This window comes from Symphalangus syndactylus, chromosome 14 (assembly GCF_028878055.3).
Source record: "Symphalangus syndactylus isolate Jambi chromosome 14, NHGRI_mSymSyn1-v2.1_pri, whole genome shotgun sequence".
NCBI classification, from domain to species: domain Eukaryota; kingdom Metazoa; phylum Chordata; class Mammalia; order Primates; family Hylobatidae; genus Symphalangus; species Symphalangus syndactylus.
Genome location: NC_072436.2, coordinates 53502344 through 53525631, shown reverse-complemented (window position 1 = coordinate 53525631; position 23288 = coordinate 53502344). Strand labels below are relative to the sequence as shown.

The following is a 23288-nucleotide window of genomic DNA, read 5'->3' as shown; positions in this document are numbered from 1 at the left end:
TGAAAAGAAGGGCCGGGCACGGGTGGGTCATGCCTGTAATCCCAGCATGTTGAGAGGCCGAGGCAGGTGGATCACCTGAGGTCAGGAGTTTGAGACCAGTCTGGCCAACGTGGTGAAACCCCATCTCTACTAAAAATACAAAATCAGTCAGGTGTGCAAGCCTATAATCCCAGCTACTCGGGAGGCTGAAGCAGGAGAATCACTTGAACCCAGGAGGCGGAGGCTGCAGTGAGCCGAGATCGTACCACTGCACTCCAGCCTGGGTGACAGAGTGAAATTCTGTCACAAAAACAAACATACAAACAAAACAACAACAACAACAACAAAATTGAAAAGACAACAACTTCAAGTCATAATTACAAGTCATATTTTTTTCTAGTCATTGAGGCACTAATAGATTTGCTACTTACTTGATAAATAGTCATGATCCAGAAATTTAAAATAAGTATAGTTAAGGGAAGAGTGAAGGGTTTAATTTCAACCATTCTTCAACACATGGCAATAAAGATTTGACTTTTAATATTAAAATGCATAAACTATAGACTAGGGGGCTAGTTCAAACATACAAAATATTTTTTATTAAATAATATAATGAATTTGCAAATTATAAATGGCGCACTTTGTTGCATGAAAGCAACTTGAAAATGTGAGGCAATCATTTGCCTAGAAGCAAGTAAATGATATTAAAAATTCCACAGACAATCTCTGTCAACACAGGAAGGGACACCTATGTTTCAACTCGCAGTGCCCCATGGTCCAGACGTTCCATCTCAACCTGTCCTCATGTGTGGGCCTGGCGTGTGAAGGCTGTGCAACGCTGAGGGCCACCTTGACAAATATTTTTAGTCTTTTCATTATCAATAACTTACATAAGTTTGGGGCCAAAAAAAATCAAAAAACACATCTTTATAAGAAATTTACACTTGGCTGGGCACGGTGGCTCATGCCTGCAATCCCAGCACTCTGGGAGGCCAAGGTGGATGGATCACCTGAGGTCAGGAGTTTCAGACCAGTCTGGCCAACGTGGTGAAACCCTGTCTCTACTAAAAATACAAAAATTGGCTGGGCGCAGTGGCTCACGCCTGTAATCCCAGCACTTTGGGAGGCCGAGGGGGGCGGATCACAAGGTCAGGAGATCAAGACCATCCTGGCTAACACAGTGAAACCCCGTCTCTCCTAAAAATACAAAAAAAAAAAAAAAAAAAAAAAAATTAGCCGGGCATGATGGCAGGTGCCTGTAGTCCCAGCTATTCAGGAGGCTGAGGCAGGAGAATAGCGTGAACCCGGGAGGTGGAGCTTGCAGTGAGCCGAGATCGCGCCACTGCACTCCAGCCTGGGCCACAGAGCTAGACTCCGTCTCAAAAAAGAAAAAAAAAATACAAAAATTAGCAGCCAGGCATAGTGGCTCATGTTTGTAATCCTAGCACTTTGGGAGGCTGAGGCAGGGGGATCATGAGGTCAGGAGATCGAGATCATTCTGGCCAACACGGTGAAACCTGGTCTCTACTAAAAATATAAAAATTTGCCAGGCATGGTGGCGTGTGCCTGTAGTCCCAGCTACTCGGGAGGCTGAGAGGCAGGAGAATCGCTTGAACCTAGCACTCCAGTCTGGGTGACAAGAGCAAAACTCTGTCTCAAAAAAAAAAAAAAAAAAAGAAATTTACACTTTAGAAGACTTCTAATAATATACTGGGTGCTAAGATGCCTACTTCTCAAGAGGTTTCACTTCACTGGCATTATTACTGACACTACAATAAAGGTGAAATAGTCTATTTTCTTTGCACAAACACTCAAGTGGAAGGAGAAAGAAAGGGAGGAAGAGTCAAAGGAAGGGCAAAGGGCAAGAGAGAGAGAAGACTGAAGAGCGCAAGGTTGAGGAGAGAGCGAAACCACCGAGGCAGTGTCTGGAACTCAGCCTGTCACTCCAGTGGCAACGGAAGGACTCCGGCCGAAGGGCCCAAGCAGGCTGATAACCCTTTGGGAGAATGTATAAATGATTCGAAGGGTTTCCTGGGCCACTGTCAAGGATGTGGTGACAGCGCCCTCGATGTTCTAGGGGAAGCAACTGAAGAATTACAGGCCACAGAAAAACATGGACTACAGAAGGGTGAAGGAATGGATGAAATCGTCCAAAAGTTCATGTACCCAAATTTATGGATGATTTGGAGGGTTTTTGTGGTTTTAATTTTTACTATAGATTTTTTCACCTCACAGGCTCATTTTAGAACCTAACCACATATTAAATAAAATTGCACAGGACAAATGAAATGCAAGTGTATTGTAGGAGGTTAAACATGACATTAACTTTTTCTGTGTCCTACAATAAAAATTTATATAAGTCACAGTGAAAATACACGTAAGGACTGAGATCTCTAAAAAATGATTGGTTTAAAACAATTTATATGTTCAACTAATTGTCGGAAAACAGATACTCTGCCATTTTGCTAGATTCCATGATTTCCTCTAACTAAGAATGTGTTGGGGTTTTTTTTTTTTTTTTGTGGTTTCTTTTAAACAGAATGCAATGATAGCCTACAGACACCAGAAGATAGTATCCTAAAACCTAGCAGGTATGAGGATCCAACTATTCTAGGGAGCAGAAGGTCATAAAGTCAAACTAATGCTTATTTGTTACAATGAATGATAAGTCAACTCTATAATGACATGTTCTTATAGTAATACTTATCATTACACATCAAAATGGACATTTTTAAGAATTTGTACTTTTACATATTGTTTATGCTTACATCAAATAAATTAAAAGCTGTAGGTTTTTTTCAGAGATACAATTCAAATTGGACAAGGAAAATATACCTAATTACTCTTTTTTTAAAAAATAATTTTTTTTTGTAGAGATGGGTCTTGATATATTGCCCAGTCTTGTCCTGAGCTTCTGGGCTCAAGTGATCCTCCAGTCTTGGGCTCCTACGGTGCTGGGATTATAGATGTGAGCCACTGCACCTGGCCTAATTACTCTTAACAATAAGATCTCTATGGTAATAACATGCTATCTGAATGATCAAAGCAAAAATTATTATTCACTTACTTGACTGCAACTATCATCCCAAAGGTAATCATATTATTATCAACACTGGCTTTTTGTGAGTAACAGGCTGAAAGGTACTTTTACATGTCATTGTTTTGGTATAAAATATTACTTCTATTTTATTCCTCACTTATAGATGTGTTAGGGTCTAATACTGTCCCCAGTATACATGGAAAAAGAGAGTGAACAGGAAATATGAAGAAAACAAACCGAAATGGCATCCCATGCAAGAACAGATATGACCAACATCTATACCCAATGTTAGTGAACCACCAGGGCTTACAAACGCTAGAAACATTTATCAGCAATTCAAAGAATGTCCGTCATCTTGTAATAGCTTCCTGCTTTACAGGATTTTCCACTGCTATCTAAAAGTTCTTCTAATATAGAAACTTTTTATCAGCTCAGGAAAGAAGTTTTATATCACCTACCTATTTAACTATTGATTTGCAAAATCTCTAAAAGTCACTTTCACGAAATACAGAAGAGAAACTCCCTCCACTCTGGTGAGGAATTAACTTACTGCATCTTTTTCAGGGTTGCAGACTTTCACCCAGAGAATATGGTCCAGGAGCCAATCAATGGGTTTCTCCTTGTAAAACATGAATATGAATTCTACAATCAGAGTAAGATCCGGTGCTTGAAACATTTTACCTGAAAAGATATTCCCAGTCAATAGCTGCAATGAAGAAACCAAGCACCAAAATGGCTTACATTCACGAAATCTTGCCCACGACATACACTGAAGCTTGTGCTTTCAACTATAAATCACCATAAACAATTTCCCCATTTGTATTATCAAAATTAAACAAAGTTGCTTTGGCTAAACTTTCTTTTGAGCTGTCACCTGGGTGTAAACAGATATAGTAAATTCCTGATGTTACTATAATAATCTATCGTATACCTACTGGCCCAAAGCATTCAAAAAGCAAGTCAGAGATCTTCCCTTTGTGTCTTACTAAGATTCTTCCCATTAAACATTGAGAGGTTTAGGTAAAAAATTTTATTCTAAATCAATACATGCAAAAAACAAGGACTCCTAATTTTGTTTTCACTGAAGCATTTACAAGTAAAGATGGTTTTTGACTCTTTTGAGTTAAATGATCAAGAAGGTCAAAGGTCCAGCCTCTCATGCTTAAAGTGTTAAAAAGTACCATAGGAGATGAAATGTTATCCTCTGAGTATTATTTGGACCCTGTAAATTTCCTTCAATGCTTCAACTTTAAACATATTCTTTTTTTTTTTTTAGATAGAGTCTCGCTCTCGTCCCCAAGGCTGGAGTGCAGTGGTGCGGTCTCAGCTCACTACAACCTCCACCTCCCCCGTTCAAGCAATTCTCTTGCCTCAGCCTCTCAGGGAGCTAGGATTACAGGCGTCTGCCACCATGCCAGGCTAATTTTTGTATTTTTAGTAGAGACAGGGTTTCACCATGTTGGCCAGGCTGGTCTTGAACTCCTGAGTTCAGGTGATTCACCCGCCTCGGCCTCCCAAAGTGCTGGGATTACAGGCGTGAGCCACTGCGCCTGGCCAACTTTAAACATATTCTTAAGCTGGCTAATTTTGAAACATCAGCCAAAAACCATTTAGAAATGAGTGCCCCAACTAGTTAAGAGAAAAACGAATAAAAATTAATCACTGAATGAGGACTTCATGCATTGCATGAAAATACTAGGAATTCATATGAGAAAACTCTTTGTGGTACTCTTTTTAGAAGAATCACAATCTTATGTTAGCAAAGGAGCTGGAAATGTCAGAGAAGAAAAAATCAAACATGCTCACCAGGACCATGGTGGGCATTGTGAAGAACGCTAGAGTAAATACAACAGTGTTAGAAGTCTCCAAATTCTATTCTGGGTTGACTTTCATCATGTCATACAAAGAGGTTTACCTAACTTTTCTCTAAAACAACCCATTTCCATAGGAAAAAAGACAACTTTAGGACAAGTAAGTACTTGGTTTTAGATTCTGAGAGTCACAGTTATTTCTGAAAAGTAGGTAAGTCTGACACTTTTCTTACCAATGAAGCCCAGCTGGGAAAACTCTAGAATCATCCATTCCTCAGAAGAAAGTTGAAGTGCAAAATTTTTTATGGTATTAAAATAATTTTGTTTGACAATAATATCATCTTCAAGCTAGAGAAAATTGAACAATCATATTAATACATCAAAAAAAGAAGGAAAGGTATTGAGAGAAGGACATCATTATGGAAAAATACAAGCATACTTTTATCATGAAAATCAAGAAAACAATGGTAAAAACAATAAAAATATAAAGCTAGATATTATTAAAAGAAAGTGAAGAAAATAAAATGGAAGAAATACATTGCAAGTCAACTAAGCCACTCCTTTCTAAGAGAAATAACAATGAGGAAAACGAGGACATCCTTTCCAAGTAAGACAGCTGGAATGATGCTGACATGTGAGTGGATGGGGCAGAGAAAGCACATGATAAAGGTCTTATCACAGCAAAAGTTATGGGGAGAGAGGCGGAAAAAGAAAGAGAAGGATATCAGGATACATTCTATGGGGGAGAAAGCACAAAGAAAGTTTAAACTGCATTTAGTAGTCTTACTGTTAGTAGTGATAATGGTATTGATATTGTGAAGCTATTTTAGGTATATTATAGAATAAAAAATTATATTATTAGGATATTATTAAAAACCAAGACTTTCAATATAAAAGAAAATAAATACACGTAAAAATTTGAAAAGCTAAGTAAAAGCCCTGTAATTTTATTATAACCCTAAAATCTTACATCTTAATCCAGTTTGAATTGGAACTATCAATACAAACTTGTGATTTTTTTTCCTCTGTAAAATAAAATACATTTTTTCTTGCTGAAAGTCTCAGAAGCAAAAATAAGACAGTAGCAATGAGCACCTTTAAGCACCCAGATTGTGTTTCTATATACCACACAGCCTGAAGAGGAATAGAGCTCCTCAGAGAAATGATCGATTCCAGATGTGGGATAGGAAATGCGCAAGATGTGCCAATCATCAAAACAGTGGCTCACGCCTGTAATCCCAGCACTTCGGGGGGCCTAAGCAGGTGGATGGCTTGAGTTGCCCAGGAGTTCAAGATGAGCCTAGGCAACAGAGCAAGACCTCATCTCTACAAAAAATTTAAAAATTAGCCGGGCATGGGGGTGGGTACCTGTAATCCTAGCTACTCGGAAGGCTGAGGCAGGAGGATCACTTGAGCCCCCAAAAAGATTGCTGGACTTACATAGAAAGGATACAAAAGCCAATCTGAAGGGGTTCCCACTGGATTATGATGTACCAATAAAAGCATCAATAAGAATAATGATTGCAATGGACTGTGGCAAATCAAATGTATTTTAAATATCCATGACTTCATAATGATACATTGTTTTTAAGGGGATACATGTGCAGGTTTGTTACATGGATAGATTGCATAATGCTGGGGTTTGGGCTCCTACTGAACCTGCCACCCAAATAGTTAACATAGTACCCAATAGGTAACATGATGATACTTTAAAAACAGCCACCACTGTAGATTGCTAGGGCACCAACTTTAAAAATTAGTAAGAGAGTGAAATCAAGCATTTACTCCAGCTTTTAAGAACTATTTTTCAAGGTAATATAATAAAGGAAGAAAAATTCTTTATAGAAGAACTCAACATAGCATTTAGAACTAAGCTAAGAGCATTAGCAATTACAGAATTAGGAAAGCACCACTTGGAAACAGCTAATGAAACAATTGATCTAGGGAAAAATAATCAATGGATGCTGAAACCTTAAGTGGAACAGCTGCTGGAAAGCTAAATTTATAATGCAGCAATGAGGCGGGCATATGGAACCCACTGATTACTCTCAGCATTGCTGGAGGTGGGACTGCCTGATGTAATGTGCTTTCTTTTTTTATTTTTATTTTTTATTTTTGAGATGGAGTTTCCCTCTGTCGCCCACACTGGAGTGCAGTGGTACAATCTCAGCTCACTGTAACCTCTGCCTCCTGGGTTCAAGTGATTCTCCTGCCTCAGCCTCCCCAAGTAGCTGAGACTACAGGCACATGCCACCACGCCTAGCTAATTTTTTTTTGTATTTTTAGTAGAGATGAAGTTTCACCATGTTGGCCAGGCTGGTCTCGAACCCTTGACCTCAGGTGATCTGCCCGCCTCGGCCTCTCAAAGTGTTGGGATTACAGGTGTGAGCCACAGCGCCCAGCCTGTAACGCGCTTTCTTATACGCTACCATAAGAATTACTCAGCACCACCTGTGAAGTGCCTGTATCATCTATCAGTTTTCCAGAAGGCACCGTGTTCAACTCAGAGTTTTTTGCAATAAAGCACTTTATGAAACTGTATGATGCTGTCAGTGGAAACTCCATTCCAAGCCACAGCATCTCCCTTTCCCCTGAGGGATACGTCTATGACAATCACAAAGCAACCCCTGACTCTACTGCCTTTTGGAAAGCATTCTTTAAGAGCCGTGGACGTGATACATTCCCAAACCATGCAACCCTGGAGTCATATCCCGAGGGGATCATGATGACATCTGGAAGAAATTCCCTTGCCACATCACCTCTCATCTTAGTCTTCAACAAAATGTCACAGGTAAAATCTATCCTGTATGAACATTTAAAACTACCATTAACTGAGAACTTTTTAGGCTAGTATGTTTTTCCCACTAATACTCTGTAGATGACAATGAACTCACTGAGAGAATTCCACATAATAAGCCTATGTGAAGACTTGAATATAAAGCAACTCCCTCTTTCCTGAGACATAATTTTTGGGCAAATGTGATTATTTTAAGAATGTTCAGGCTGGGTGTGGTGGCTCACACCTGTAATCCCAGCACTTTGTGAGGCCGAGACGGGTGGATCACTTGAGGTCAGGAGTTTGAAACCAGCCTGGCCAACATGGTGAAATCCTGTCTCCACTAAAAACACAAAAAATTAGCCAGGCATGGTGGCAAGTGCCTGTAATCCCACCTACTTGGGAGGCTGAGGCAGGAGAATCACTTGAACCCGGGAGGCAGAGGTTGCAATGAGCTGAGATCACACCATTGCAGTCCAGCCTGGGCTAGAGGGAGACTATGTCTCGAACAAACAAACAAAAACAGCCTGGGCAACAAAGTGAGACCCTGTTTTTACAAAAAGTAAAAAAAAAAATTAGCCAGGCATGGTGGTGCATGCCTGTGGCCCCAGCCACACAGGAGGCTGAGATGGGAGGATCACATGACCCAGGTCAAGGCTGCAGCGAGCTGTGAACTGTGTTTGCACCACTGCACTCCAGCCTGGGCAACAGAGGAAGATCCTGTCTCCAAAAAAAAGAAAAACAAACAAACAAACAAAAAATGCTCATTGACGCCAGTGGCTCAAACCTGTAACCCCTGCTCTTTGGAAGGCAGAGGCAGCAGGATCATTTGAGGCCGGGAGTTCAAGACCAGCCTAGGCAACACAGCAATACTCCCATCTCTACCAAAAAGAAATACAAAAATTAGCCCAGTATGGTGGTGCATGCCTGTAGTCCCAGCTTCCTGGGAGGCTAAAACAGCAGGATCACTTGAACCCAGGTGTTTGAGGCTGCCATGAGCTATGACTGTGCCACTGCGCTCCAGCCTGTGTGACAGTCAGACTCTGTCTCTGAAAAACAAAAGAATGTTCATTGAATTTTACTTTGAAAGAGCTGAACAATTAGAAACAATCTAAATGACCAACAAGAAGGTTGATTATGATATCTGAATAACAGGACTTCAAGAAGGGATTAAAAATCACACCAATCTATATTTACTGACATATCAAGGTACGTATCAACAATATGTTAAGTGACAGCAAAAAAGGTTATCAGACAGTACATACAGCATGGTCCTCTACTGTAAAAGAGGGCTGTGTGAGAGTGACATCAGCAAGACAGAAACAGGAAACCCAGACACACAAGACACATTCCCCACACAAGATACAGATTTAAAATCTGAGCATTTGACAGCCAGAGGCCCTCTCTTGGGCACAGACCACAGTGAGGAAACACTCAATCCCAGACTTCTCCCTGAGGAAAGAAAGAAGTTGGTGTATACCCAATGTTTTTGACTTTTTCAAGTGCAGCCAGAGGGAATGATTTCTGTCTCATCTAAATCATAGTGTCAGGAACAGGGCATCAGGTTGAGAGCTAAGAACAACGGCCATCAATTGGCACCAGAGGCTGCAGTACCAGAGACAGAAACTAGGTGGAGCTCCAGTACTGCAGCTTACTACAATACCAACAAGGCCACAGTGCTGCAGAGCTCCTGAGTAGAAACCAGTCAACTTCAATTAGGAGATTACACCCACAAGCAGAGGGGACATGGCCCCAGAAAAGGCTCAAAGGGCTCCAGAGTCTTTAACTAGGCTGACTGAAGAAAATCCTTCCACTACAAAACCAAACTGGAAAGACTGGGAGAGGTGGCTGATTTTTCAAATGCCAAGATCCCAACAACAAAAAACAAGATACACAAATAAACAAAAATATGGTATATCCAAAGGAACAAGTTAAAACTCCAGAAACCAACCCCAAAGAAATGAAGACATATGAATTGCCCAGTAATTCAAAATAACTCTTATAAGATTGCTCAGTAAATTAAAAGAGAGCAGAGATAGACAACTAAATGAAATCCGGAATATGATGCATGAACAAAATGAGAATATCAACAGAGATAGAAACTATAAAGAGCCAAACAGAAATTCTGAAACTGAAGAATACAAAACCTGAATTGAAAATTTCACTAGAAGGACTAAACAGCAGACCTGAGCAGGCAGAAGAAAGAATCAGTGAACTTAAAGATAGGACTTTTGAAATTACTGAGGCACAGGAGCAAAAAGAAAAAAGAATAAAAGACAAATAATGATACCCTAAGGGACCTATGGACAGCACAAAGTGAAACAACATACACATTATGAGAGTTGTACAAGGAGAAGAGAGCCTATTTGAACTTCCCAAATATGAGGATAGAAATGGACATACAAATTCAAAAAGTTCAAAGAACCCCAACTACAATAAATCGATCTACACCAAGAAGTATCATAATGAAGTTGTCAAAAGTCACAAAGAAAGAATCTTGAAAGCCATAAGAGGAAAGTGACCCAACAAATACAAGATAACATCTATTAGATTATCAGTAGATTTCCCAGCAGAAACTTTACAGGCTAGAAGAGAGTGGAATGATATGTTCAAAGTGCTAAAACATACTAAACAAAAACCAGCCAGCCAAGAATATTATATCTGACAAAATTGTAATTCAAAAGTAAAGAAGGCCGGGTGCAGTGGCTCACACCTGTAATCCCAGCACTTTGGGAGGCTGAGGCAGGTGGATCACCTGAGGTCAGGAGCTCGAGACTGGCCTGAACAACACAGTGAAACCCTGTCTCTACTAAAAATATAAAAACTAGCCGGGTGTGGCGGTGGGCGCCTGTAACCCCAGCTACTCAGGAGGCTGAGGCAGAATGGCGTGAACCTGGAAGGTGGAGCTTGCAGTGAGCCGAGATCGCGCCACTGCACTTCAGCCTGGGCGACAAAGGAAGACTCCGTCTCAAAAAACAAAAACAAAAACAAACAAACAAAAAAAGAATGTTCAGGCTGAGCGCAGCAAGGTGGGGGTTGCAGTGAGCTGGGATCGTGCCACTGCACTCCAGCCTGGGGAACAGAGCAAGACTCCACCTCAAAAAAAAAAAAAAAAAAAAAAAAAAAAAAAAAAAGAAAGAAAGAAAGAAAGAAAGAAATTAAGACTTTCCCAGATAAACAAAAGCTGAGTGAGTTCATCACCACTAGACCTGCCCTACTGCTGAAGGAACATTTTCAAGTTGAAGTGAAAGGTCAATAAGCAGTAATAAAGCACCATATAAAAATATAAACCTCCCTGGTAAAGGTAAATATACAGATAAATATAGACGTAGTAAGGTAATGCAGATGCATGAATCACTTTAAAATCTGGTGCCCCTTTCAAATCTTTTAATCACATTAAAATCACTTCTTAAAGACCAAAAGCACAAACAATAATTATAAATCTAAGTTAATGTATATGCAATATAAAAAGAGGTCACTGGTGTCATTGGTAAAATAGAGTGCAGGGGAGACAGAGATGTAAAAGAGTAGAGATTTTATTTGTCATTGAAATAATCAGCTTTAAAAAGATTGTTATAACTTTAAGTCAAACATCCCAATTAAAAGACACAGTTAGGCCAAACGGAAATTTTTAATGAGATCCATTAGTATACTATCTACAAGAAACTTACTTTACATCAAAAGACACACATAGGTTAAAAGTGAAAGAATGAAAAAAGATAATTCATGCAATCCACAACCGAAAGAAAACAAGGGTGGCCATACTTAGACAAAATAAGACTTTAAGACAAAAACTGTCAAAAGAGACAAAGAAGGACATTATACAACAATAAAAGGGTCAGTCAAATCTCTGAAAAGACATAACAATTCTAAATAAAAATGCACCTAATAATAGAGGTCTCAGATACACGAAGTCAACACTGACAGAATTGAAAGAAGAAACAAATACCAACACAATAATAGTAGGGGGTTTCAATATTCTACTTTCAGTTATGGATAGATCAGACAGAAGATCAGTAAGGAAACACCAGACTTAAACAACACTATAATCAAATGGACCCAACAGACATAAAGAACACTGATCCCAACAACAGCAGAATACACATTCTTCTCAAGAGCATATGGAACATTCTCCAAGACAGACCACATGTTAGGCCCCATAATGTCTCAACAATTTTTTTTTTTTTTTTGAGACGGAGTCTCGCTCTGTCGCCCAGGCTGGAGTGCAGTGGCGCATCTCGGCTCACTGCAAGCTCCACCTCCCGGGTTCACGCCATTCTCCTGCCTCAGCCTCTCCAGTAGCTGGGAGTACAGGCGCCCGCCACCACGCCCAGCTAATTTTTTGTATTTTTAGTAGAGACGGAGTTTCACCAAGTTAGCCAGGATGATCTCGATCTCCTGACCTTGTGGTCCGCTCACCTCAGCCTCCCAAAGTGATGGGATTACAGGCGTGAGCCACCATGCCCAGCCAACAATTTTTTTTTTTAAGACAGGTTTTCACTCTGTCACCCAGGCTGGAGAGCAGTGGCACAAGTCTCACCGTAGCTTCGATCTCCTGGGCTCAACTGATACTCCCACCTCAGACTTCTGAGTAGGTGGGACTACAGGTATGCATCACCATGCCCAGTGAATTTTTTGTATTTTTAGTAGAGACAGGATTTCGTCATGTTGCCCAGACTGGTCTTGAACTCTTGAACTCCTGGACTCAAGTGACCTGCCCACCTCAGCCTCCCAAAGTGTTGGGATTACAGGTGTGAGCCGGTGCCGCCTGCCAACAAATTTAAGAAGACTAAAACTATGCAATGTATCTTCTCTGACTACAACAAAATGAAACTAGAAGTCAATAGCAGAAAAGTAAACCCAGAAAATACACAAATGTGTGGAAATTAAACAACTCGCCCCTAAACAACCAACGGGTCAAAGAAGAAATCACAAGGGATTTAGAAAAAAATCCAGAAACAAATGAAAACAAGAAAAAATACCAAAATGTATGATATACAGCAAAAGCCATACAAAGAGGGAAGTTTATACCAATAAACATTTACATAAAAAAAAGAAGAAAGATCTCAAAATCAGCAACCTAACTTCATACCTCAAGGAAATTGAAAAAAAGAAACAAACTAAACCCAAAATTAGCGGAAGGGAGAAAAAAAATAAAGATTAGATCAGATAAATAAATAGAAAAAAATAAATAGAAAAAAAAGCAGAAAAAAACCCAAAGAAACTTAGAGTTGGTTTTTGAAAAGATCAATAAAATTAATAAACCCTTAGCTAGATTAGCTAAGAAAAAAAGAAAGAAAATTCAAATAACTAAAAGTAGAAATGAAAGAGGGAACATAACAACTGATATCACAGAAATAGAAGAATTACAAGAGACTACTAGGAACAATTATGTGCCAACAAATTGGATAATCTACAAGAAATGGATAAACCTCTAAAAACATACAACTTTCCATGGATGAATCATGGAGAAATAAAAACTTTGAACACACTTATAAGAACTCAGGGGATTAAAGCAGTAATAAAAAACCTCTCAGCAAAGAAAAGCCCAGGACCACAGAACTCCATTGGAGAATTCTGCTGAACACTTAAAGAAGAATTAACATCAGTCCTCCTCATACAGCTATCTTCCAAAGAACTGAAACAGAGGGAACACTTTTCAAACACATTCTAGGAGGCCTGCATTTCTCTGACACCAAAGCCAGACAAAGACACAAGAAAACTACAGACCAATATCCCTGATGCAAAAATCCTCAACAGAACACTAGCAAATGGAATTAAACTGCACATTATAAAAATTATATATACCATAACCAAGTGGGATTTATACCTGCAATACAGGGATCGTTCAACACACAAAAATCAATCAGTGTAACATATTCTACATTAACAAAATGGAAGAAAAACACCCATGATCATCTCAATTGGTATGGAAAAGCATTTGACAAAATTCAAGACACTTTCTTGATTAAAAAAAATGTGACAAACTAGAAACAGAAAAAAACTTATTTAACAAAATAAAGGTAATATATGAAAAGCCCATCGGTAATATCACACTTGGCAGCAAACAAATGAAAGCTTTCCCTCTAAGATTAGAAGCAGGGCAAGGAATCCCACTTTCACCACTACTAGTCAACATAGTGCTGGAAATCCTAACTAGAGCGATTAAGCAAAAAAAGGTAAAAGGTACCAAACTGGAAAAGAAGAAGTAAAATTATCACTATTTGCAGATGAAATGATCTTTTATGTAGAAAAACCTAAAGAATCCACCAAAAACTACAACTAATAAATGATTTCAGCAAAGTTTCAGGATCCAAAATCAACACACAAAAACAGTTGTATTTTTATATACTACAATGACCAATCCAAAAAAAAAAAAATCAAGAAAACAATCCCATTTACTATAGTATCAAAAAAGATAAAATACTTAGGAATAAACCTAAATGTGGAGGTGCGAAATTTTTCTACAAAACATTTCTAAAAGAAATCAAAGAAGATACAAATAAATGGAAAGACATCCTGTGCTCATGTATTGGAAGACTTAATAATATTAAAATGTCCACACTACCTAAAGTGATCTATAGATTCAATACAATCCCTACCAAAATCGCCAAGGCATTTTTTACAGAAATAGAAAAAAATCCTCCTAAAATTTACATGGAGTCTCAAGTGACCCTAAACAGCCAAAACAGTCTTAAAAAAGAGAACACGGTTGGAGGCCTCATGCTTCCTAATTTTAAAACATGCTACACGTCAGGCACAGCAGCTCATGTCTGTAATCCCATGACATATTGTGTTCTTGGTAAAAATTGGACTGTTGTGCTGCTAAAAAAAAAATTGGACTGTTAGAATTAAATGTCAATTTTATTATCTTCAAAATAGTGGTAACAGTATTGTGGCCTACAAAAAAAATTATTTCATTGTAAGATCACCAAAGAAAAATTGTAAGAAAATTCCTCTTTAAAATCTGCCAGATAATGACATCTTAGTTCTTCTTGACAGTGGAGAGAGGGAAGAGGGGAGAGAAGATGGGGGGATGGGAGAATAAGAGGAAAAAGATAAGTGAGTTGCAGGTCCCCCGCTAGGTGGAGGGCTGGCTTCCCCACTCAGTGGAGAAACATCAGAGCCCACACGCTCAGTTACCATGGAGACCCCTCTGCTCTGAGAGAGTTAGGATTTGTCAGATGTCAGAGGGTTTGCACTTTCAAAACTTCCTGTTTTAATGAAAACATACCCTTGATAACACTTTTTCTTTACAAGTGTGAAAAACATTAAAGGAAAAACCACAATTACCTGAATGTAATATATGCCCTTTTCTTGAGCATACATCATTAGAAAACAGTAATCTAGGTTTTGCTTTGTTCTCCATCTGAAATAAACATTTTCAAAAAGTTAGGACTCAGACTCAAATTTAGTAAAATAAGATTAAATGTATAAACCTCAAGTGTCTATATAACACGTCATCTATGTATATGTACACACACACACACACACACACACTCTCTCACTTAGGACAAAGAGTCAAAGAAAATTCACTTTCCTCTAATGAAGACTTTATCAAAATGTATTCCCAAGAACACTAATCCCCAAGCTGTCCTGAGGAAAAAAATGAGTCTAATATGAAGTAAGTATGTAAACATGTTCCCCTTCTAGAAACATAGTAATTCATAAGAAGCACGAAAATATCCAGCAGTAAAGACATTTATTGGAAAAAAAAGTCTTAATACATATTTTTCCAAACTTCCTTGAACACAGACCCTTTTTTCAGTAATATCTTAATGTTTCATCAAACGAGTGCTTCCAAAATTACACTTTTAGGGTCCCTGCTCTGGTGCGTAGGACTGTTTGCAAGCAGATCAAAGTTCGTAAATATGTATTGAATGCTTTAAAAAATTCGTATTTAAATTTACAGTATTAAACCCTGTCAGTGAATTCCTAGTAGCCTACAGAAACACTCTGATGAAAGTTAAATAAGAGAAGTGGCTCTAAAAGCTAGTTTAAGAAAACACAGTAAAATAAAAGCTGATATTAAGTTTTTACATATTCTAAGAAAACTCTACATTATTTCCAAGCTGTCCTGGACTTAATGAGACTTACCTAGAAGATGTTACCAAATTCAACTCTAAAATGTTTTCAGCTTCGATAAATAAAAACTACATGTATTAAATATTTACACTCACAAGTGTGGAGGATTTTAAACAGCACATGCTCACCTTACTCTTTCTTTGGAGTCTCCAAATGTCTCCTTTAGGTTTGTCAAGTCAGGATAATAGCTTTCAGGGGGTGATATGACTTCCACCAAGCCAGAACTGATTTCTTTAGAAAATCTATTATGAGAAAGGTTAGCTGAGTTACTTAAGTTCTGTGGGATTTTATTTATCTTAAAGCTCAATACACTGTGTTTAACATAAAACACATCAGTAATCATTTGTAGCAAGGTATAATGTTATGGCCGCAAACTGTTAAAAGGAGCAGCTCATCACTGATTTCATTTACAGAAAATATAGTTTTTTCCAATAGCAAAAGTTTTTTTTAAAGTAATGCTTTAAAAAGTATAAAATACTGCTCTTATTAAAGTAGCATAGAAATCCTAAGCCAACTGCAGGCATTAAGGTTCCTAAAATGTATCTGAATTAAAAAAAAAAAAATCAAGGTCTCACAGAAAATAGAAAATTGAAGAAAAACAAATAAGTATATATGTGTCTTTAAATACATATATTTTTGCAAAAACCAAAGCTCTTACATCTTTAAGAAGCTTCGCTTGTGGGTTACAGACCACATGTCATTCTCAACCAGCGTTTCTCAACTGGGAGTGATTCTGTCCCTCTGGAGGACATTTAGCAATGTCTGAAGACGTTCTGGTTGCTACAACTGTGATCAGTACTACTGACGCCTAGTGGGTAGACATTAGGGATCCTGCCCCACATTCTACAATGCATACGGCAGCCCCCACAACAAAAAATTATCTGGCCCAAAATGTCCATTGGGCTGAGGTTAAGAACCCTTTCTAAAGTTTTTTAATTAGTCTGTACTGACTGAATTGTAATTTCTTTTGCATTTGTATTTTCCTTTGATTCATTTTTGCAAATCTCCACAAAATGCTAGTGCAACTGCCTGCCTTTGCACCAATGTTCTTAGTGTTTAACTGTACTTTTTGTCTGAACTTGGTTTTCTACACACTGAGGAAGATGTAAACAGAATCCTTGCATAAGCCCACAGACTTGTCCCTGAGGTCAGTGGGAAAGGGGACCAATCATTATTGCCCTGTTCCTTTACTTAAGAAGTCTATGCCAAATTGTGTTTCTATAAGGACTTCCAAGAAACTCAGCACTTCAGAAAAATCACATAAATAACAATTTAATCCTGAACTATAATGTTTTTAAATATTCAGTTTTAACATTTTGATAGACAAGGAGCCACATTATTTTAAATGTAGGGTTAGCAAATGATTATTGCTTCTTTTTTGTCTTTTCTTTTTAAGTAGACGCTATGTCTTTTAGGGACAAAAAACAGATACAATTTAATGAAGAAATTCATAGCAAGACTAATTTTATTACACTATTGAAACTATTAAGGCAATATTATAAAAAATAATATCTGAAACTTACTAAGCTTTCCTTCTGTTACCTACCATGTGCCTTGCTCATAGTAAACTGCTACTCAGTCTTTGCAGAATAGAACATATTAAGACATAGTTTAAAATTGAGGTCTGAAATTACTATGTTAAATATCTACCCTGAGAGCAGAAAGATTTTGCCTGGTAAATACAGTGTGAAAGATTTAATCTCATATGACTCTCTCTGTATTCACTGTCTTCAAGATTAAAGACTGTTATTTAATAGTGTTACATACATAGGACATTCAAGTCTTTTCTATAATGAAATACACCAGTTTATCCCATCACATAACTGGATATATATGCACCTACTTTATGACGATATAAAATACCAATCAGAGGTGATCTAATAAACAATGAACTCCACAGAGAAATGAACTATCAAGGAAGGCATTTTCTTTTAGCAAGAAACCCAAGAGATAACAGTAACCAAAATATTTTTATGTTTATAATTAAGAAGAACTTACTCTTTCTCCAGGTTGGCTACAACACCATGTACATAATCAATATCTGTCTGGGAAAGAAAAAAATGTATCTATATTCAAGTTTTTATATTTTTATAACTATTAATATTGAACTCAAAATGAAATGAATGATAAAAACATTCATTAAAACCATACATTAAATTTTTAGACAATTTATTAAATTTGCATTTCTGTATTGTTCTATTGTACTACTGAATGTCATTGAGCACTTGCTAATAAGCAGATATTGAAGTTATTATTTTTAATTGTCTGTGTTGCATTCACTAGGAAAACTGAACACAAAAACGACTTCTACTTCTATCAAAACATCCAAACTATAGTGAATAGCATTAGTGACAGATGCTGCACGATATGAAGAAAGATTTTTCTACTTGGAATCATAAAACCTAGGTTCAAGGTTTGCCTCTGTAGCTACTGAACTGTATACTCTAAAGTAAGTCATTTCTCTGAGTTTCAATTTCCTATTCTATGAAAAAAAGGAAATACCTTAGAGATTATGAGATTAAATGATAAAACTATGTAATAAAAAACTGCTATTACACCATATTAATATTATTACACTGACACTGAGAACTGAATCAAGAGCACTTCAATCAGTTAGAAATAAACATTTATCAGATCTGCGTATTTTTAAATTATGAACAAGTCAAAATTCTAATACTTCTTATTAATTTTACTTTATTTTCGTTATTGATTTAGTGAATCACATATTCACATTTCACAAAAATTTACTGAATGCCTACTCTAGGCCAGGCTGGAACCACTGCAGTGAACAAGTCTAAGCATGTCAGGCATGTTTTAAACAGACATTTTCAACCAAGTTCAGACCTAACCCAGCCTGGAGGGTAGAAGCATCAGAAGAGGCTGCCTGGAAGAGGTGACGTTCAACAGTAAGAATTGACTTGTTCCAGGGCTCTGGCTCCCAGGGGTCTAACAGAGATAAACACCATTAGCTTTTTTCCTCTAAGAGGTAAACTGAGTCTGTCTCTGATGCTATGTCAAAGACCGTGGAATTGGGCCAAAGTGAAACCAATTTCTAGGATAGCTGTAAGGACTGATTAACAGGGTGGAGCACAGGTGATGGGCAAATGTAAATAATTATGAGCATTATTTCTCCAGTGTGTGTGTCCAGACATCATCCTCCTCCTAACTCCAGATCCTTGCCCCTTCAAGGACCCCAGGAAGCCCAAGGGACAACCAGGCCAGGGACATGGCAGGGTGGGTTGCAGGGCCATGGCCACATTTTTGAGCCAGCCAGAGCCCTACTGATATGGTTTGGCTGTGTCCCCACCCAAGTCCCATCTTGAATTGTAGCTCCCATCATTCCCATGTGCTCAGGAAGGGACCCTGTGGAGATAACTGAATCATGGGGGCGGTTTCCCCCATACTGTTCTTGTGATAGTGAATAAGGCTTACAAGATCTGATGGTTTTACAAAGGGTTTCCCCTTTCACTTGATTCTCATTTTCTCTCTTGTCTGTTGCCATGTAAGACATGCCTTTCGCCTTCTGCCATGATTGTGAGGCCCTCCCAGCCATGTGGAACTGTGAGTCCATTTTTCTTTATAAATTACCCAGTCTTGGGTTTGTCTTTATCAGCAGCATGAAAATGGACTAATACACCTACCTATCAATTTTAAATACAGCGATAACACCAAAAATTATTTTAATTTCTGTAATTGGAAGTAATTCTAATTTTTGTTGTTAAGTCTAACAACTCGTATAAGATAGTTTCATGAGATCAAATCCTTCAAAGTCTTAACAAACTATGGAGACACAATTGGAATATAGCTCAAAACTCTCTGTACTTCCTCTATAGAAGCCCAAACATCAGTGATTTCTTTTTAAATAAGTTATCATTCACAAATTTGACCAATGAGTATTTAACCACTCATCAATCTACAATTTTGGAGAATATGAACAAGTATGGTTTTTATGAACTTTACTGTGTTTAACAACCTGAAATTCAATTTGATAAGCATTTAATGACAGACAGTGATTTGTCCACCTAAGGAAACAGGAATACAAAGGTGAATAAGACCAGTTCCAGGTCCCTGGCTGTCCAAAACGGGAACCAAGAAGAATAAGCTTACGTGAACACAGATTTGTTATGTAATGTGTAATCAAATTTATAAAACAAAGTAATCCACGTGTACTACTACACAAAATCCTATGTTGCCTTCTAGTTCACGTACCTAGTAAAAGATTCACTTAAACAACTGTAATTTGTGTCACTTTACACAAATTACAAATTTAACAAAAGCAGTTCTAGGAGAGAAGAAAAACAAATACCAGTCCTTCTCAAAACTATTTCAAAAATGTGGAAGAGGAGGGAGTGCTTCCAAACTCTTCTTAATGAGGCCAATGCTGCTCCGACACCAAAGCCATACAAGGCCATTACAAGAAAAGAAAATTACAGGCCAATATTTGTAATGAACATACATGCAAAAATCCTCAACGAAATACTAGCATTCAACTACATATTAAAAGGATCATTCACCATGATCAAGTGGGACTTATCCCTAGGATCCAAGAATGGTCCAACATACGCAAATCAATGAATGTAATAACTCACATTACAAAATAAAGGACAGAAACCATACAATCATCTCATTAGGTGCAGAAAATGCACTGGACAAAATTCAACATGCTTTCATGATGAAAAAGTTCTCACCAACTCAGGTACAGAAGGAATGCACCTCAACACAAGAAAGCCATATATATGAGAGACCAACAGTTAATGTTACACTGTGTGGTGAAAAATTAAAGCTTTTCCTTGAATATCTGGAAAAAGACAGGGAAGCACACTCTCACAACTTCTATTCAACATAATACTAGAAGTCCCTGACACAGTAATTAGCCAAGAGAAAGAAATAAAAGGTATCTAAATAGAAAAGGAAGAAGTGAAATTGTCACTGTTTGCTGATGACATGATCTTATCATACAGAAAACCCTAATGATTCCACTAAAAAACTGTTAGAAGTAATAAATACAGTAAAGTTGTGGATACAAAATCAATATACAAACATCAGTAGCATTTCTATATACTAACAATGAACTATCTGAAAAAGAAATCAAGAGAACGATCCCATTTACAATAGCTACCAAAAAAATACTTATGAAAAAATTTAACCAAGGAAGTGAAAGAACTAGACACCAAAAATTATAAAATGTTGATGAAATAATTTGAAGAACACATTTACAAATAAATAGATATCTTTGTTCACGGATTGGAAGAATGAATATCATTTAAATGTCCTTATTACCCAAAGTGATCTACAGATTCAATGTAATCCGTATCAAAAAATTTAATGACATTTTTCTCAGAAATGGGAAAAAATCCTAAAATTCATATATAACCACACACACACACACACACACACACACACACACCAAATAGCCAAAGTAATCATGAGGAAAAACAATAAAGCTGGAGGCAACACACTTTATTATTTCAAACTATACTATGAAGCTGTAATAATGTAAACAGTATGGTATTGATTTTTAAAAAGCAGACACACTGGCCAGTGGAACAGAATACAGAGCCTAGAAATGAACTCATGTATGTATGGTCAATTGATTTTCAGCAAAGGTGCCAAGAACACTCAATGAAAAAAGTTTCTTTAGTAAATGGTGCTGAGAAAACTGGATATCCACATACAGATGAATGAAAGTGGACCTTCGCCTCACACCAAATATACAAATCAACTCAAAATGGATTGAAAACAAAAGAAGACTCTAAAATGGCAGAAGAAAACATAAGAGAAAAACTACACGACATTGGCCTGGGCAATGGTGTTTTGGATATGACCCCAAAAGCTCAGGCAACAAGAACAAAAATAGACAAATAGGATCACATCTAACTAAAACTCTTCTACATAGCAAAGGAAATAATTAACAGCATGCCTGACAACCTATGGGTTAGGAGAAAATATTTGCATGCTGCACATCTGATAAACAGTTAATATCCAAAATATATAAGGAACTCAAACAGCTCAAGAGTAAGAAAAAACACTGAAAAAATAGGCAAGGGACCTGAACAGACATTTCCCAAAAGATGACATACAAATGGCCAACAAATATATGAAAAATGTTCAACACTGCTAATCATTAGGGAAATGCAAATTAAAACCACAATCAGATATCATCACATCTGTCAGGATGGCTAACTGTCAAAAAGACAAAAGATAACAAGTATTAGGAAGAATGTGGAGAAAAGAAACGGATGGATATATACACTGCATCCATACTGGATACATACATGGATCCACTGTATCCATATTATCAAGCTCTGAATATAGGTTGGTAAATAAAGAAGATCTCTGCTTGTAGAACTTAAAACTGGCGAGAGAAGCAGTTCATAAGCAAACAAACAAAAATATGTACACATATGCATGCACATATATAACTGAATATTGTGTTATAAAAATAGAATGCAATAATGGAAAAACAGAGATGACCTACTTAAACATTACATTCAGAGAAAATCTCTCTGAAGATTTGACATTTAAGCCTAAATTTGATACATATTTCTATTCAAATGCACAAAACTAAAACTAAACAGAAAACATTTAAAGGGCTATTTTAAGTTCATTAATTGGAGCTTTGTCCTTAATAGTATGTTGATGCTATAGCAATGGTTCTCATTTTTTATTAGAACCCATTTAGTTAAAAACATGTTCATAATTTACCCATCCCTGATCACCCCCATGAACAGTCTCCCAGTCCAAGCCTCACCTCGATTATGGCAACAGCTTTCTAAGTAGTCTCCTTTCTTTTGCCCTTACCAAAGCAGACAGCAGGATCCTTTTTAAAAAGGCAAGTCATATTATTCTTGCCAAAAATGCATAGCCAAAATATAATCATGAGAAAATATCAGATAAATCCAAACTGAGACATTTTACAAAATAACTGACCAGTGCCAGTGCTCATCAAAAGTGCCAAGTTCATGAAAGACACAAACATGGACAGGAGGAAGCTAAAGCATGAGAACCGCTAACTGCAACATGGTGTTCCGTAGTGCATGCTGGAACAGAAAGGCGAACCCAGGTGGAAAAACAGGAAACTCAAATAAAGTCTATAGTTTGGCTGAGTATTATATCAGTATTAATTTCCTGGTTTTGATAACTATAATATGGCTACATAAGTTGTTAACATCAGAGCAAGCTGAGTGAATGAGATACCCTCTATAATTTTTGCAACTTTCTGTAAATCTAAAATTATTTCAGAACAAAAAGTCTTTTAAAATACTTTTTTCAAAAAAGGGTTAGTTAAGTGTCTTCTCTATTAAAAACTCTCAAATGACTTTCCATCTAAATTGGGGTCAGGTTTGGCAAAACAGATCCACTGTCTGTTATCCTCAAGTAAAACGTTATTGAAACACAACCCCATTCGTTCACGTATTGTTTATGACTGTTTTCAGGCTAAAATGGCAGAGCTGAACAGTTCCAACAGAGACTGTATGACTCCCAAAGCCTAAAATATTTATTATTGGTCCTTTAAAAAAAGTTTGCCAGCCCTGGTGACTTAGAGTAAAAGCCAAGTTCTAGCAATGGCCTGTAGCATTCTATGTGATCCCGCCCA

General features: G+C 37.4%; 1 protein-coding gene across 4 annotated transcripts in view; it reads right to left on the bottom strand.

The window, feature by feature from the left end:
* The window catches only part of MGAT4A (alpha-1,3-mannosyl-glycoprotein 4-beta-N-acetylglucosaminyltransferase A), a 121239-nt gene that overhangs the window by 22302 nt on the left and 75649 nt on the right, over positions 1 to 23288 (bottom strand). For all 4 annotated transcript variants that reach the window (XM_055242076.2, XM_055242075.2, XM_063617660.1 and 1 more), the window contains 5 exons: positions 17690 to 17736; positions 15820 to 15933; positions 14900 to 14975; positions 5064 to 5178; positions 3570 to 3700 (listed from right to left, as the gene is read on the bottom strand). In XM_055242076.2, the coding sequence (XP_055098051.1) occupies positions 3570 to 3700; positions 5064 to 5178; positions 14900 to 14975; positions 15820 to 15933; positions 17690 to 17736 (483 nt within the window). The remainder of the gene's footprint in view (positions 1 to 3569; positions 3701 to 5063; positions 5179 to 14899; positions 14976 to 15819; positions 15934 to 17689; positions 17737 to 23288) is intronic.